Source organism: Hemiscyllium ocellatum, chromosome 22 (assembly GCF_020745735.1).
Source record: "Hemiscyllium ocellatum isolate sHemOce1 chromosome 22, sHemOce1.pat.X.cur, whole genome shotgun sequence".
NCBI lineage: Eukaryota > Metazoa > Chordata > Chondrichthyes > Orectolobiformes > Hemiscylliidae > Hemiscyllium > Hemiscyllium ocellatum.
The window spans coordinates 45,721,624-45,739,001 of record NC_083422.1 but is presented as its reverse complement, the minus strand read 5'-3'; the positions used below and the strand labels follow the sequence as shown (position 1 = coordinate 45,739,001).

General features: G+C 40.4%; 1 protein-coding gene and 1 non-coding gene across 5 annotated transcripts in view; one reads left to right on the top strand and one right to left on the bottom strand.

Annotated features, from left to right (window-relative positions):
* The window catches only part of sh3pxd2aa (SH3 and PX domains 2Aa), a 306,310-nt gene that overhangs the window by 226,779 nt on the left and 62,153 nt on the right, over positions 1–17,378 (top strand). For 3 of the 4 annotated variants that reach the window (XM_060842142.1, XM_060842139.1, XM_060842140.1), the window contains 2 exons: positions 6,165–6,278; positions 16,959–17,042. In XM_060842142.1, the coding sequence (XP_060698125.1) occupies positions 6,165–6,278; positions 16,959–17,042 (198 nt within the window). The remainder of the gene's footprint in view (positions 1–6,164; positions 6,279–16,958; positions 17,043–17,378) is intronic. The other variant, XM_060842141.1, reaches the window with a different exon arrangement.
* trnan-guu (transfer RNA asparagine (anticodon GUU)) lies at positions 5,080–5,153 on the bottom strand. The gene has a single exon. It is a non-coding gene; the product is annotated as a tRNA-Asn (tRNA).

The window sequence follows — 17,378 nt, the reverse complement described above, 5'->3', positions numbered from 1 at the left end:
ACTTCCTCTGGCAGCTCATTCCATACACATACCACCCTCTGTGTGAAAAGGTTGTCTGTTAGGTCCCTTTTAAATCTTTTCCCTCTCACCCTAAACCTATGCCTTCTAGTTCTGCACTCCCCCATCCCAGGGAAAAGACCTTGTCTATTTACCCTATCCATGCCCCTCCTGATTTTATAAACCTCTATAAGGTCACCCCTCAGCTTCCAATGCTTCAGGGAAAACAGCCAGAGCCTATTCAGCCTCTTTCTTTAGCTCAAACCCACCAACCCTGGCAAAATCCTTGTAAATACTTTCTGAACCCTTTCAAGTTACACAACATCCTTCCTATAGAAGGGAGACCAGAATGGAATAACATTCCAAAAGAGGCCTAACTGATGCCCTATACAGCCTCAACATGACCTCCCAACTCCTATATTCAATGCTCTGACCAATAAAGGAAAGCATACCAAATGTTTGTGGAGTCTGCTTTTGTAAAATAGTTGAAAAAGGCTTTCATCAGTTTGCCTCATTTGTACAGGGATTAATTGTAATTTTCCTAAATGAATACTGGTTCTTGTAACCTCCTAGTCTCAATTTGGAAATGGTTATCAGGGGAGACAGTGGCATAATGCATGACAGTATTGATAGGAGTGAGCACAGCATTGTTCTTGTGATGTCTTCACATTGAGGAAAGCATCAATGAATGGATCAAATCTAAGCTTTGCAACCTTGTCACATAATATAATAAATAGCGTTGAACAATTGGAGGACTACTTGGAGGAGGAGGCATCTCCACGATTAATCCTTTCTTAATGAAAAGCTAACCTACTGCAAAAAACAATGTTGGAGGCTTCACAACTATCCTCAGAAGCATTGAGTTGATTATCCAGAGGAGTCTCCTCCTTCACATCACAGATGCCAGTCTTCAGCCTAATCAAATCACTCCACATGATATCAAGAAATCGCTGAAGGCACTGGATACTGCAAAACTGATGGGCTCTGCGAACATTTCACTTTTAGCATTGAAAGCCTACACTCCAGAAGAAACTGCTTTTAATCAAGCTGTTTCAGTGTAGCTACAACACTGGCATCTGCAGTGTAGAAGATTGTCAGATATGTCCTATCCACAAAAAAAGCAGGACAAATCCAACCTGCCACTTTCCAACCCGTTAATCTACTTTCAGTCATCAGCAATATAATTGAAGGGGTCACTAACAGTGCGTTCAAGTGGCACTTACTCAGCAATAAGCTGCCCACTGATGCACAGTTTTGATTCCACCAGGACCACTCACCTCCTGATCTCATTACTGCCTTTGTCCAAACATGAACAAAAGACCTTATCTCCAGAGGTGAGATGAGAGTGACTGCTATTGTCATCAAGGCAGTATTGGCATCAAGGATCCCTAGCAAAACTTGAGTTAATGGGAATTAGGGAGAAAATATTTCATTTGTAGGAGCCATAGCTGGTATAGCCATAGTTGTGGTTGTTGGAGGTCAGTCATTTCAGTTGTGCAGAATGTTCTTAGGGTAATGTTCTAGACCCAACATCTTCAACTGCTTTAACAGTAACCTTTCTTCTATAAAAATATGAGAGGTGGGGATACTCTCTGATGATTGCACAATGTTTTGCACCACTTGCTACTTCTCAGAAATTGAAGCAATTCGTGCCCAAATACAAGAAGGCCTGCACAGTATTCAGGTTTGGGTTGATAAATAGCAAGTAACATTCATACCATGCACGGGACAGGCTGTGACCATCTCAAACAGGAGAGAATCAAACAGTCTCCCTCTGGAATTCAGTGGCATTACCATCAATGGTTTCTAACACTATCAACATCCCGGGGATTACCATTGACCAGAAACTAGACTGGACCAGTCACATATATAATGCAAATACAAGAGCAGATCAGGGGTATGGCAAGTGACTCTATCCTTATTCCCCCAAGCCTGTCCACTATTTTCAAGGTATTAGTCAGGAGTGTGATGGAACACTGTCTACAAACCTGGGTGAGAGCAGTTCCAACAACACTCATGAATTTGACATAATTCAGGACTAAACAAGGCCATATGATTGGCATCCCATCCATCACCTTCAACATTCTTTCTCTCCATCATTGACAACAGTGTTTACTGTCGACAAAGCTCTGACAACACCTACTAAACTTGCAATCTCCACCGAGAAGGACAGCAGCAGCAGAAGCATGGGAACACCTCCAGCTGCAAATTTGCTTCCAAGCCTAATGACATCCTGACTTGGAACTGTAGCACTGTTTCTTCACTGCTGCTAGACCAAACATTTGGAACTCTGTCCTTAACGGCATGTTGGTGTCCCTACAACACATAACGTGTGGTGATTCACGAGGGCAGCTTGCCATATTCCTGTCAAGGAACATCGGAACAGGAGGAAGCCATTAATGGCTGATTGAACACTTCAATGCCTTTTACTTGCCTCATCCCCACAACACTGTATTCTATTGGTAATCAGAAATTTTATCAATCTTTCCCTTAAACATTCTCAAACACTGAGCCTCCATATCCTCTGTAGTCAAGAATTCCAAACCTCTATGTAAAATCATTTCTCCTCATCTCAGACGAAAGTAGCATGGCCTGATTTTTAAATTGTAACCCCAGTTCTATATTCCCTAAACAGAGGAAATATATTGCCTGAAACTACCCTGTCCATCCATTTCAATATTTATTAAGTTTCAATGATATAATATCTCATAGTTTGAAACTCTCGAATAAGCAGGCCCAGTTTTCCCAATTTCTCATTATAGGACAACCCTGCTATCCCAGGAACAGATCTGGTGAACCTTTGTTGCTTTTTGCCAGTGGCAGTGGTATCTTTCCTGATGTAAGAAAGCCAAAACTGCACACTGTACTCCATGTGTGATTTCCTCATTCCTGAAGAAGGGCTCATGCTCGAAACGTCGATTCTCCTGCTCCTTGGATGCTGCCTGACCTGCTGCGCTTTTCCAGCAACACATTTTCAGCTCTGATCTCCAGCATCTGCAGTCCTCACTTTCTCCTCCATGTGTGATCTATCCAAGCTTTTCTACAATTGATGTAAGTCTTCACAGCTCCTGGTACTCAAATCCTTTCCCATTAAGGCTAACATTTCATCCCCCTTCCTAATATTACTCTTCAGAGGCATATTAACAAGGATATCTAAGTCCCTTTTACATTCACACCTTCCAGTTTACTACTTAAGAAATAATCTGCAAAATTAGAAATATTACATTTGGACCCCACCTCCAAACAGGACCTGGAAGGTAGTAATCGAATGAATGCATGGCTGGAGGGATGATATACAACAAAAGGAATTTAGATACTTGAGAGACATTTTGACCAGTTCTAAGGAATCAATTCTGAAATCTGTAAAAGTTGAATGGGTTGCATCCCAAGGATCAATATCATCACCGAACCATTCACTAGTACTTTGGATTAAGCTAGAATGGCAGGGGCATGGGAACCTAAGTGGGGAGACAAGAGTGAAGGAAACAAAGAAGGAAATGAAAGAGAGAAAATTAGAAACCAAAAGTGGAAGTTAGATGATACAAGGAGTAAGAACAAGTAGTGTGGAATACAAAAAAAATTGTAGAAGTGTCATAAAGACAAGTCTTAAAGCACAGTATGTTTGCAAAAAGGTGAATGATACCTTGATAATCATTTCAGGGATAGGCCATCCAAGATTTGATTTTGTGCAATGAGAAGAGATAAATCAGAGACATTTTCTAAATGAACTAGTGGAAACTTCCAGGGGAAGATAACTGATCTCCAAAGACCTGGCCAGCTGAAGAAGGATCAAAAGAATAGGGAAGCAAAGACCATTGAATTGATGTTCCATTTTATTCTACCTCTGCCAATAATCTATTTGTTAGTATGTGTATGTATAAGAGGAATTCATAACAATTAAAATTTTAATTGGTATTGTTATATGCCAATAGTATATTTCTGTTTACCTATAGCTGTTGTCTAAGTACTGATATTAAATAATAATTCTTGTTAAGGACAGAAATCTAGTCCATGATTTCTATCATTGTTGGTCTGAAAATTAGGAAAATTGGGGTACTATGTGTATTTTATAAAATAAACATTTGATACAATTTGAGGAATAGTCGGGCTCGATTTATAGCGTACTACCCCAGTTGGCTACAGCATCACTCCTGGTGTCACATCTCTGGATGCAGAAACATCTGTTCTCCTTTTGATATAATCCTCTATCACTTTGGTTTTCCCACTCTTTTTCATTCTCTCCCCCATGCAGGGCAGTCATTCTGATGCTTTGGAGTTGCCTTTCTTTGCATTCCCTAATACACCAACTCCCTCAGCTATAAGCAAAACAGAAAACCTGTTTGAGAGGTTTATGAGCTGCACTCCTTGCTTGATGTTTTTACTCTATCTGACAATCACCCATTCTCTTTCTGCCTTTTCATTCCTTAGCTGCAATGTGACCACCCTGTTGTGTAAATTATCCATGAAAATTTTAGTCTTGCATGTAGTCTGCAGTGACTCCAGTTGCTGCTTTAGATCCAAAACACAGATTTCCTGTAACTACAACTCGATACATGGTTAGAGTAAAAAAAAACTGCAGATACTGGAATCCAAGGTAGACAAACAGGAGGCTTTAGATTAGATTCCCTACAGTGTGGAAACAGGCCCTTCGGCCCAACAAGTCCACACCGACCCGCCGAAGCGCAACCCACCCATACCCCTACATATACCCCTTACCTAACACTACGGGCAATTTAGCATGGCCAATTCACCTGACCCGCACATCTTTGGACTGTGGGAGGAAACCGGAGCACCCGGAGGAAACCCACGCAGACACGGGGAGAATGTGCAAACTCCACACAGTCAGTCGCCTGAGGCGGGAATTGAACCCCAGGTCCCTGGCGCTGTGAGGCAGCAGTGCTAACCACTGTGCCACCGTGCCGCCCTCTTTTTGTCTCGGCTTCTCAGCATCCGCATTCCCTCACGTCAGACATTAATTCAATCCAGAAACCCCTTTGGGGAAAGGATTTCTGTTTGGGGAACATTTTCCTGACCCCATTAAAAGCGGACGGCCTCAAATCCAAGAACGTGCAGCAAACACACCGCCCCTGGGTGGGTTCGAACCACCAACCTTTCGGTTAACAGCCGAACGCGCTAACCAATTGCGCCACAGAGGCAGGTGCGAGGCTGGAAGAACACAGCAAGCCAGGCAGCATCAGGAGGTGGACAAGTCAATGTTTCTGGTATAACCCTTCTTTGAACTAGGAGTGGGTGTTAGGGGAGCTGCAGATAAAGAGGTGGGGGACATGGGGTGAGTGGTGAAGTAGATGTCAGTGAACACAGGTAGAGGGTGCGACTTGGTTGGTCAACGGGGTGGGGGGAGAGTTAATCGAATTGGTGGCTGAGACTGTTCCCATTGCCAGTCCTTGGTTCGTGCCACTCTTGCTGCCAACCCCCCAAACTCCCAGGTACTTTCCCCTGCAACTGTAAAAGATACAATACCTGCTGCACACCACCCATCTTGTCTCCATCCAGGGCCCCAAACAGTTGTTCACCTGCCTTTCCTCCAACCTAATTTACTGTATCCGGTGCGAAAGACCAATTTTTACATTAACTTAGTATAGTAGAAATACTCACCAGTCTTTACTTATCAAAGTCACCATTCTGAAAGTAGGTCATTGGACCTGAAATGTTAACTCTACTTTTTCTCCATAGATGCTGCCAGACCCGCTGAACTTTTCTAGCAATTTCTGTTTTTGTTACCATTCAACCTGTGCAGGCTCCTGACGCCACTTAGTAAAATGTTTTTCCTGCAATATTACCCTTTGAATATTTTTCAAACTCATCCATCCTGTTCAATTCTTGGTCTCCTTAAAACTATTTTCCAGTTAAGTTACACTTCTGATTTTCTATATCTCTCAAATCAAAAAATCTCCAGTGCTCTTGCATGCTGTTTTAAGCTGCCTCCCTGACCTTGTGCTAACTCTGAACTGCCCACAACTCTTTTGTCCTGCTTTAAGTCTGCCTGATTTCATGCTGGCTCACTGCAGACTAAGTTTAACAGTATTTTTAATTGTATTTTTCATGGTTGAGATGAACATTGTACAAAAATATCGCAAGACCGATGTTAGATTTGTCTGAACCACTACTACCAGTACTGAGTTTAATTTTTACTTTCTCCATTTCAGGCTGGTGGTTTGTCAGTACAGCAGAGGAGCAGGGCTGGGTCCCAGCCACATATCTAGAAGCACAAAATGGAACACGAGATGACCTGGACATCAGCACTACAAGAGCTGGAGAAGGTAATGGATCCACTCTTCAAATATGCCATTTGCTGCTTTGCTTAATCAGTACTCAGTGATTTAATTTATTTGGGTAATGCATTGCTCAGTTCAGAGAAGAGTCACATCAGATTTGAAACATTCGTTATGTTTCTCTCTCTGCAGATGGTACTGGGCCTGCTGAATTTTGCCCAGCACTTTTTGTTTTTGTACCCAGTGATGTGAGTTTAACTTATTCAGGTAGAGCATTGCCAGTATACTTTCTCAGATACATCTGTGTCCAGTGTAAGAAAAGCTAAGTATATGTTAGTCTTTTGGATGATGCGGCTGAATTAATAATGGAGAACCAAGAAATGGTAGAGGCTTTGAACAATACTTTTTATTTTTCTTTATAGTAGAAGACTGAGAATAATTCAAAAAATAATTGAGAAAATCAAGGAGCAAAGAGAAGGGTAATACTTAAAGCCGTTGAAAAAAATACGAGGAAAACTAACATGATTAAAGGCTGACTAATCCCTGGATCTGATGGCTTGCATCTTAGGGAGTTAAAAGAACTGGCTGCAGAGGTAATAGATGAATTGGTTGTAATCATCCAGAATTCCCAAGATTCTGAAGAAGTGTCAGCAGATTGGAAAGCCACGAATGTTATTCCTGCGTCCAAGAAAGGACAGAGACAGAAAGCAGGAAATAGTAGACCACTTAATCTAACGTCTGTCATTGGCAAAATGTTGGAACCTGTTATTCAGAAAGTAGGAGCAAGATAGTTGGAAAATCGTGTGTCAGCATGCAAGAAAAATTGTGTTTAATGAATTATTAAAGGATGCAAAAAGCAGAATAGACAATTGGGAAGCAATAGGTGTAGTGCTTTAAATTTCCCAAAGGTGGGAAGTTCAGTAAGATGCCACATAAAAGGTTATTACACCATAAAAACCATTAGATATAGGAGCAGAATTAGGCTATTTGGTCTATCATGTCTGCTCTGCTGTTGATCATGGCTGAAATACTACTTTCATTCCATTAAATGAAATACTTAAATTCCATTCTACTGCCTTTTCCCCATAATGTTGATCACATTACAAATCAAGAACTTAGCTATCTCTGTCTTAAAGACATTCAATGATTTGGCCTCCACTGCCCACTGCGCAATGATTTCCACATTCTAACTACCTTCTGGCTGAAGAAATTCCTTGTCATCTCTGTTCTAAAAGGCCTTCTTTCTCTCTGAGGCTGTACTCTTGAGTCCTAGTCTCTCTTACTAATGGAAACATCTGCTCCATGTCCACTCTACGCAGACCTCTCAGTATTCTGTAAGTTGCGATGAGATCTCACCACTCCTCAATCCATCTAAAATCCATCAAATACAGATCCAGAGTCATCAACCATTCCTCATATGACACACCCATCATCCTGGGATCATTCTGATAAACCTCCTCTGAACTTTCTCCAAGGCCAGCACATCCATCCTTAGATGCAGGGCTCACAATATTCCAAATGACCAGAGTATTATACAGCCTCAGTGGGACTTCTCTGCTATTCCTAACTGCCAACTGAACCTGAATGTTAACTTTAAGAGAAACCTGAACTTGGACTCCCAAGCACCTTTATGCTTCAGATTTCTAAAGCCTTTTTCATTTAGAAAATAGTCTATATCTCAATTCTTCCTACCAAAGTGCATAACCTTATGCTTTCCCATATTGTATTGCATCTGCTATTTCTTTGCCCATTCTCCGAGCCTGTCCAAGTCCTTCAGCAGCTTTCCTGCTTCCTCAACACTATCTGTCCTTCCACTATCTTTGTGTCACCTGCAAATGTAGCAACAATACCCTCAGTTCCTTCATCCAGTTTGTTAATGTATAATGAATATAATTGTGGTCCCAACATAGACCCCTGCAGAACTCTGCCATCCTGAAAAAGACCCCTTTATCCCCACTCTCAACCTTCTTCCAGTAAGCCAATCAATTATCCATGCCAGTCCCTTGCTTCTAATACCATAGGCTCTTGTCTCATTTAGCATCTTCCTGTGCACCATCTTGTCGAAGGCCTTCTGGAAATCCATTGGCTCTCCATTTTCTAACTTTGCTTGTTACCTCCTCAAAAATTTGTAATAGGTTTGTCAGGCATGACCTCTCCTTGATGAAACTGTGCCCATTCAGCCCTATTTTACAATGTTCTTCCAAGTATTCCCCAATTCCATCCCTTAATAATGGGCTCAAAAAAACTGATTTCAGGCTAACTGGCCTATGATTTACTGTTCACTGCTTCCCTTCAGTCTTAGCAAGGGTGTTACATTAGCCATTCTGGGACCATCCTGTCTCCCGTGATTCCTGAAGGATCACAACCAATGCCTCCACAATCTCCTCATCCATCTCCTTCAGAATTCTGTAGACTAGTCCTGGTGATTTATCCACCTTCACACATTTTAGCTTCCCCACCACCTTGTCCTTAGTGATGGTCACTACACTCACCTCTGATTTGCAACTCTCTTGAAGTTCTCTTGCCTTCCACTGTGAGGACTGATGTAAAATACCTATTTAGTTCCTCCGTCATTTCTTTGTTCTCCATTACTACTTATCCAGTCTCATTTTCCAGTGGTCCAGTCTTGCCTCTGTCTTCTCATTTAGATAACTAAAAAAACTCTTGCAATCTTCTTTTACGTTACTAGCTAGCTTGCTCTTATATTTCATCTTTTCCCACTTATTGCTCTTTTAGTTATCATCTACTGATTTTGAAAGGCTTCCCCATCCTCTGACTTCCCACGAATCTTCACTACATTGTCTTCTCCTTTGGGATGAATTTCTGCTGTGCCCCCAAATTATTGCCAGAACATCCTGCCATTGCTGCTCCATTGTCTTCCCTGTGAGGTTGCCCTTCCAATCAACTCTGGCCAGCTCTTCCCTCATGTCTTTGTAGTTACCTTTGCTCAATTGTCATCCTGTTACACCTGATTCCAGTTTTTTCCTTTCAAACTGCAGGGTGGATTCTATCATGCTATGGTCACTGCTCCTTAGCTCCTTTACTTTATGCTCCCTAATCAAGACTGCCTATTACACATCACCAAAACCAGAACTGCCTGTTCCCTAATGGGTCTACCACAAGCTGCTCCAAAAATCCAACTCGTAGACATTCCACAGATTCCTTTTCTTGAGATCTTCTACCAACCTGATTTTCTCAGTCCACCTCCATATTGAAGTATTTCATCATAGTACTTGTAATAGTGCCTTTCTTATGTGCCTTTTCTATCTCCTGAGTTATTTTCTTCCCCACACCCTGACTACTGTTACAAGGCCTGTACACAAATTGTTTTCCTTTACAGTTCCTCAATTCTACCCATCGCAGATTCTACACCTTCTGACGTGATATTTCTTCTTGCTTTTGATTTAATTTAATTTCTTACTAACAAGGTAACTCTCCCGCTTTGTCTATCTACCTGGAAGTTTAGTTTCCAGCCCTGACCCCCTTGCACGTCCACGTCTCTGTGATACTCACAACCTGCCAGTTTCAATCTGAGCTGCAAGCTCATTTACCTTCTTTCATTTACTTTATGCATTTAAGTACAACACCCTCAGAACTGCATTGACTGCCCACATTCTCATAGCTGTCCCCTTATCTGCTGTGTCTAAAGTTGGATTCCTGATCCTTTCCGCACTTTACTTTTTCTGGAAACTTTAATCATCTCTGCTGAGCCATCCCACTTCAACATTTTGCATAATTTCCCGTGCAACTGAATCTAACCTTTCAGTGTTTAGTTTAACCACACAAAATAAGAACTGATCATGTTGGCATAGTATATTAGCATGAATAATGGATTGGCTAACTAACAGAAAAGAAATTATAGTAAAATCAAGCAGTCAACGTGATATTATACAAGGGAGATCGTTTTCTTTGAGGATCTATTAAGAAAGCTGGAATCACAACACTTAAGAACAAAGTTAGAACTCATAGAATAGAAGGGCAGGATGAAATGTACATACAAAGATGGCCGTGTTATAGGAAACAGATATTACATGGGCTGAAGAAGAATTCATACTGGAGTTCCTTAGAGGTCGGTGTTGGGACCTCTGCATTTCTATAAATGGTCTAGAGCTTGGGTACAGGAGCACTTTCAAATTTTGTAGATGGTACATAACTTGGAAACATTGTAAACTGCAGGGAGAGCAGTGTAGAACTTGAAAAGGATAAAGTGTATAATCTAAAAGGTGTGCAGGAGCAGAGTGACATAAATATCAATGTGCATAAATCATGAAAGGTGGAAGGAGAGGTGGAGAGAGTGGCTCATAAAGTACACAACATCCTGGTCTTAATGAGAGCTTAGAGTGTAGAGCAAGGAGTTTATGTTGAACTTGTATAAAATACTACTGAGGTCTTAGCTAAAATATTGTGCCTACTTCTGGATGCCAAACTTGAAGAAACTTGTGATGGTGGTGGTGAGAGTGCAAGAAATGTTAAAGGGTTGAGGAATGTCAGCTGTTAAGATAGATTGGAGTGGTTGGGACTGAACCTTGTTGAAGACAAGGCTAAGAGGAGAATTATTCAAAATAGAGCTCTGGTCAGAGCAAATAGGAAGAAAATGCTCCCACTTGTGAAAGGATCAAGAACGAGAGTGCACCAACTTAAAGTAATTAGTGAAAGAAGCTGAAATGAGGATAAATATTCTCATGCAGTCGTTAAGGCTTAAAATGCACTGCTTGAGAGTCTAATAGGGGTTGGTTCAATTGAGACATTCGAAAGGGATTTGTATGGTTATTTGAACAGGAAGAATGTGCTGGGGAGAAAGTAAAAGAATGGCTCTGAGTGAAATGTTGCATTACAGAGCCAGTGCAGACATGATGAGCTGAATGACCTCCTTCTCTACTGTACAAATCTAATTTAGTGATGTCTGTTTGCTCATATGAATGAAAGTAAGATAAATTTCATTGAGAAAATTTAATATTATGGGATCCAGTCCATGAATAATTTTGGATATGACATGTGGTTGTAGGTTGCTCAGAGAAATGGGGAAATTTAAACATGCATTCTAAAGCCCTCCACTGTTAGGGTTTTCTTATCCTCATGTTTGTGTCTCTTAATAGAGGCTTACCACTATGATTAATCAATGATTGTTGCATTATCCAACTACCAGTATGATACAAGGTGAATCAGTTGGACCTTGGTCTTTTCTTGTCCAGCAAGTCCAATATTCTTGTTGCATCTAATGTTTCCATCTACTAATTCATTGTGTATTGATTTAATTTTTACTCATTTTCTCGCTTAGTTCTTAAAGTTGTGTCTCTTCATGTAATTTCTAGACCTTATTTATTCACCTTTTTCCAGTTTATTTTCAGTGATTGTTTTGAATCATTTTGTTGTACAACGGCAATTATTTTTTAACTCTCTGAGTACTGTGGGTGGAAATAATTAATCTGTTCCAATAATAAGACAATTGGAGCTACAAAAAGTCGTTCTGTGAATTTATTCTTTGAACTGATTTTTGAGGAGGAGAGGGAGGCCAGTACTCATTGGAATATATAAGAATGAGAGGTAATCTTGCTGAAACAAACAGGATTCTTAGAGGATTTGGCAGGGTAGATGCAGGAAGGCTACTTCCCCTTGTGGGATAGTCTAGGACCAGAGGGCATAATCTCAGATGATGAGGTCACACCATTAAGACAGAGATGGGAGGAATTTCTTCTCTCAGAGCTTTGTGAATTTGTGGAATCCTTTACCACAGAGGACTGTTGAAGCTAAGTGATTAAGTATATTTGAGAGTGAGATAGTCATTTTTAGTCAATTAGGAAATCAAGGGTTACGGGAAAAATACAAGAAAATGGAATTAAGGATTATCAGATCAGCCATGACCTCATTGAATGGTAGAGCAGAGTCGATGGGCTGAATGGCCTACTTCTGCTCCTGTACCTTATGATCTTATGGTCTTTTGTGCCTTCCTAATGACTTATTGTACCTGCATCTTTGTGATGCATCGACAAGATAATGCAGATCCAACTGTACTGCAGCATCCTCCACTGTCTTCCAATTAAAAAAAATCTGAACAACCTTACATTTTCCAATATTTAGAAGGGAAATTGTGCAGATGCTGGAATCTCATGTAGACAAGCAGGAGGCTGGAAGAACATAGCGAGCCAGGCAGCATCAGGAGGTGGAGAAATTGACTTTTTGGGTGTAACCTTCTTCAGGACTTGGATTGCAGCATCTGCAGTTTTTTTGTCTTGAACCAACTTTGTACCACTGAAGTCTCTTCAAAGAATGCCCACTTTGAAGAAGTTCTCAGCAAAGTCCTGAAGAAAGTTTACACACGAAACGTTGACTTTTCGACCTCCAGATGCTGCCTGACCTGCTGTGTTCTTCCAGCCTCCTGCTTGCCAGTGAGACCGACATCTCTTGAAAAAATAAAGATTACATTCCATTTGGCAAACTTTTGCCTAGTTACTTAACTTAGCAATACCCCTTTGCAGACTTCTGTATGCTCCATATACCTTACTTTCCTACCAACTATTGTATCATCTGCAAATTTGGCTACAGTGCAGTCTGCCTCTTCATTCAAGTTACTAATACAAAAGTTGTTGAGGCTTTAGCGCTGATGTCTGCAACAGTTCACTCTATGCAGTTTGCAAATCTGAAAATGACCAATTTATCAAATTCGTTTCCTGGTAATTAGCTAATCCTATATCCATGCTAATCTCTTATCCCAACACCTTGAGCTTTTAGCATGTGCAGTAACCTTTTGTTTCATGTTTATAATCTGTTCACCCAGTCCAATATACAAAGTGGCTCCAGTTTTCCTACTGTGTCTCCAAAATTGTTAGGCTGAGAGTGTGTGGATGTTTCACAATGATGGAAGGTGGTTGTTACTCAGAGTGTTAAAAGAGCTATTACTTATTTGTAGTCTCATTGTCATTACTAAAATTAAAACACTTGTGATATCTGGACTGGAGGAATGTTTGGTTTGCTTAAACATGAGTGAGCAGTTAGCACTGAAAACCGATAGTATCAGCAGAAAATAAATACCTTGCTGGATTCTTAGCTTTTGATTTGAAAGCACTGAGCCAAAGTAAGATCCTAGCACAGATATTGTGGGGAGAGATATGCCATGGGCCTGGGTAACATCCTTGGTACAGTACTGGTCCTCATTTCCAGTCTCTCACTTAATCATAAGACATCAGATTGAAGTGGCTCCCTTAGCTTTTTTTAGTGCAGTTGCATGTGCTCTTTCTCTAAGAAGCCAATCTTTGTGTGACCACTATTTGTAGTTTCACCTAAGAGAGGAATACCAGTGACAGTATTATTCGATTTGCTCACTGCTGGTTTACTAAAACCTCAGAAATATGGCTTACGGACGAGTGACTAAATGCCAAAATTATAAAAACTGACATGCTGGGAACAGTCTTTGGGGTTCTGCTAAAAAGGTTGTATTTTCACTGGTTCAGGGACTTTCCATTTCAGCTCTCCATTTCTGCTAAGGTCTGTTACTATCTCCTTGTGATCTCTACATTTATGAATTTCTGTGAGATCTGCAAATTTGAGATTTGTCATGTATTTCTAAAACCAGTTTGATGGTCTAGCGACAGATTGCATCTCGAAGCTCAAGCCTGTGTCAGTTTTGACTCTGCTGCTTTAACGTTTCTGCCAGTATTTTCATGGCAATTGGTAAGTAATCTTGTCAACCTATTAACCAGAAACCAGTATGACTGACAGAGCATGCCTTCTGCACAATGACTCCTGTTGCTGTATTTGAGAAAGTACTGAACAGAAGGAGATTGGTCGCAATAGGCCACAGCCTAATGCGTACTCCAGCCTGTCACCAACTTTAGATGCATCTTGAGACTGCAGCTTTTGTTCGGTTCTACTTGACATCAGTGGGAATTTATGAATAATGTATCCCCTTCCTCACCATTTTATATAGAACCATCCTTTGTAGGCTAGCTCATAGAAGCCTGAAAGCATGAGGTAAATTCCCACAGCATTGAGTGTTCAACATCTTGTTATGCACTGAAGGAATCACCAGTCTACTGCACCATAGTGTTGGAATGCTTCCCACACCTTTGGATTTTCTACTTTTACTTGACCTAGCAGCTCATGCTAGAATAAAGTTTTATCGGCATGAGACACTTTCTGCTGATGGAATTTTTCTAGAGTTGTTCTTCTTGAATGAGTTGAGACAATAACCGATAGATTGTCTTTTCATGCAAGATCATCAAAGATAGAACTTAGTCTTGTTAATTTTTGATATTCATATGCCCAAATTCATGGGATTCTCTGAATAAAACATCATTAACTTCATTCTTGGCTAGCACAGCTCTCTGCGTCAACTCATTAATTGTCCAAGTCAGATAATTTTCTGCACTTGTTCCTCTTTTTGCTCACACACTGTTACTTACAGAATTTTGCACAAATGCTGATGACACTCAGCTAGAATTACAGATCACCATCAGATCTCTTGATTGTTGTCACCTGTTATCAAAATACTTATTGATTTCTTTGCTACTTCAGGCTCAATTACTCTGATGTTCTCAAAACTTCCCATTTTCTACCCTCTAGTAAGTTCAACATTTCTAAGATTCCACTGATAGATTCTAATCAACACCAGGTTTCCTTCACCAATTACCCTTGTGCTCACTGAAGGCAGCCATTTAAATTTAAAATGTTTATTCTTAATTTCAAATCATTTTATGTCGTTACCCTTTGTCTCTTCTCGTCTCCTCCAAGTCTACAGCCTCCAATATCTATGCTCCTTCAAGTTTTGATTCTTGCACATACCCCATTTAATCACACTGCCATTGATGGCTGTACCTCCCTGGAACTTACTACGTAAACCTTTTTTCTATACTACTTGTGTCCTCATTTAAGAAGCTCCTTTAAACCTACTACTATGGACAAGTCTTTGATAACTTGCCCTAATATCTCCTCATATACCTCATTGTCAATCTTGTCTAATAATGCCCCTGTGAAGTGCTATGTGGTGTTTTGCAATGTTAAGGATGTTATATCTAAAAAAAAAGAAATAGTCCATGGAGCCTGCTGTACCGTTCAGTAAGATCATGGCTGATCTTCTGCCTGAACTCCACTTTACTGTTGCATCTCCACTATCTTTAAACAGTTAGTCATTAAAAATCTATCAGTCTTAGTTTTGAATATATTCAACAATTAGGCATCCGCAGCTTTCTAGGTTAGAGAATTCCAAATGTTGTGAGTAAACCACCAGAAGTTTTCTTTACTTTGGCTACTTATTAAGAAATCTCACAGACAGTCAGGTACTGAAAGAATGATTTAATCTTTGTTGCTTATAGCAACCAAAATAGATAGCTCAACTAAGCAAATTAAGCTTCCCAACTCAACCTGGCTATTACCTGACTAATGATGGAATCTGGCCTGGATTCCACCAATAGTGCCTGTCCCTGGAAGTCTTCAGTGATCGATCCTTCTGCACTGTTGTTCTTCAGAGTTCTGCTGAGGGTAGAGTTCTGGTATTTATCTCTTAAACAATTTGCTCTCTTTCAAGTTTGCAGTGTGACATTATTGATGATGCATTATTTTATTTCATTCTCAACAATGACTACACTTTTGGAGACCTCAAGTCTGCAGCTTGTCTTCTTATCGAGGTAGCACCCCATTCCCTGTTACATTCAGGGTTAGTTGTCTGTTTGAAACACAGCTTTTCCTGAAATCAACCATTTCACTTCAGACCATTCCTTCTGCAGGCAGTTTTAATTGCCCATTTGTCACAAGGCAGCAGATTACCAAGCAGTTGTTATCTTCTCTGTCCCAGGAAACAGTGTGTTCATATTGTGTCTTCCCACAAATGGTTAATTCACATGATGTTTTCAATTCCTTTATAACTGTTTCTCCTTGACCCTTTCATCTTGAGGAACATTTAATTCCAGAAAGAGTTATTATTGATTATTTCAATCCATGAACAGCTACTAAAGTTGTGAAGTTACATTGTGACAAGAGATTCACAATTCTTTGAGTGAAGGCATCCATATTATCTCAGTTTCAGATGGTTGGCTCCTTATTCTTAGCATTTAACCCCTAATCTCTCCACTCAGCGAAAACTGCCTCTTGCCATTTTGGTATCTCTCATTCTTCTAGAATATGGGCTCATATCAGTCACTCACTCCTCATAGGGCAACCTTGTCAATCTAGGAACCAACCTAGAGAACGTTAATTGTCCCACATTAAGGCTAGTATTAACATCCTCACCTATAAAGACCAAACCTGTGCATTTTATTCCTGGCGTTATCTCACCAAAGTCCTAAATAAATGAAGTTGCTGTTATTGACAATCCTTGATACTATGGACAGCTTATTGATGAGACAGAAGGGCTTCAGATCTATGCTTCCCCACCTTTACAATTAATTACCAGCCAGCTCTCATTATTGAATTCTAGTTTATGCAGCTAATAGTTGCCAAGATTGGTCACAAGTTATGGGGATATGCAGCTTTCTTGAATGTATTCTACATTACTAAACTGAAGGAATACTTTGGACCTGTTCTAATTTACAGAGTCATAGATGTCAAGAGTACGTAGCCTTGATCAGCTTTGGGTGTTTTTACTATAAATGGATTATTTATAGAGGTTCAGCTCCAAAACTTCCTCCAGTCTTGATTCTCGTAATTGCTTTGTCAACATGTTCATCTCTTCGTTGTAAACACTTTCCTGTTTGTTTTTTGTGTGTTTTGTTTTCACATTTCCCTCCATGCTTGTAGTCACTAAGAGACGCAAAGCCCATCTGCGGCGGCTGGACCGGAGGTGGACTCTGGGAGGAATGTGTAACCGCCAACAAAGCCCAGGTGAAGAAAGCTCTGCACTCTCTTACAGCATGCACAATTTCATGTTTAATTCCGTGACTGCAAGAAAAGAGAAGTGGTGTAAGATTAAACACTTTGTATTTTCACAGTGCTTCTCTTTCTAAAAAAAAAGGATGTTCTAACCTCTGATGCAACTGGGTGTGTGTACATGTGTCTTGTGTTACTGTCAGTGTGCCATTTTGAGCGTTTCTGGTGGTTTTGACTTGATTTTTCATTCGTTACAGTTCCTTCTGCAAATCTTTATTTTCAGTACCAGCAGAGTAGGTGCAAACAAAACCTGGGTCAGATTGAGTAATGTTAATTTTAACTTTGAGGTAG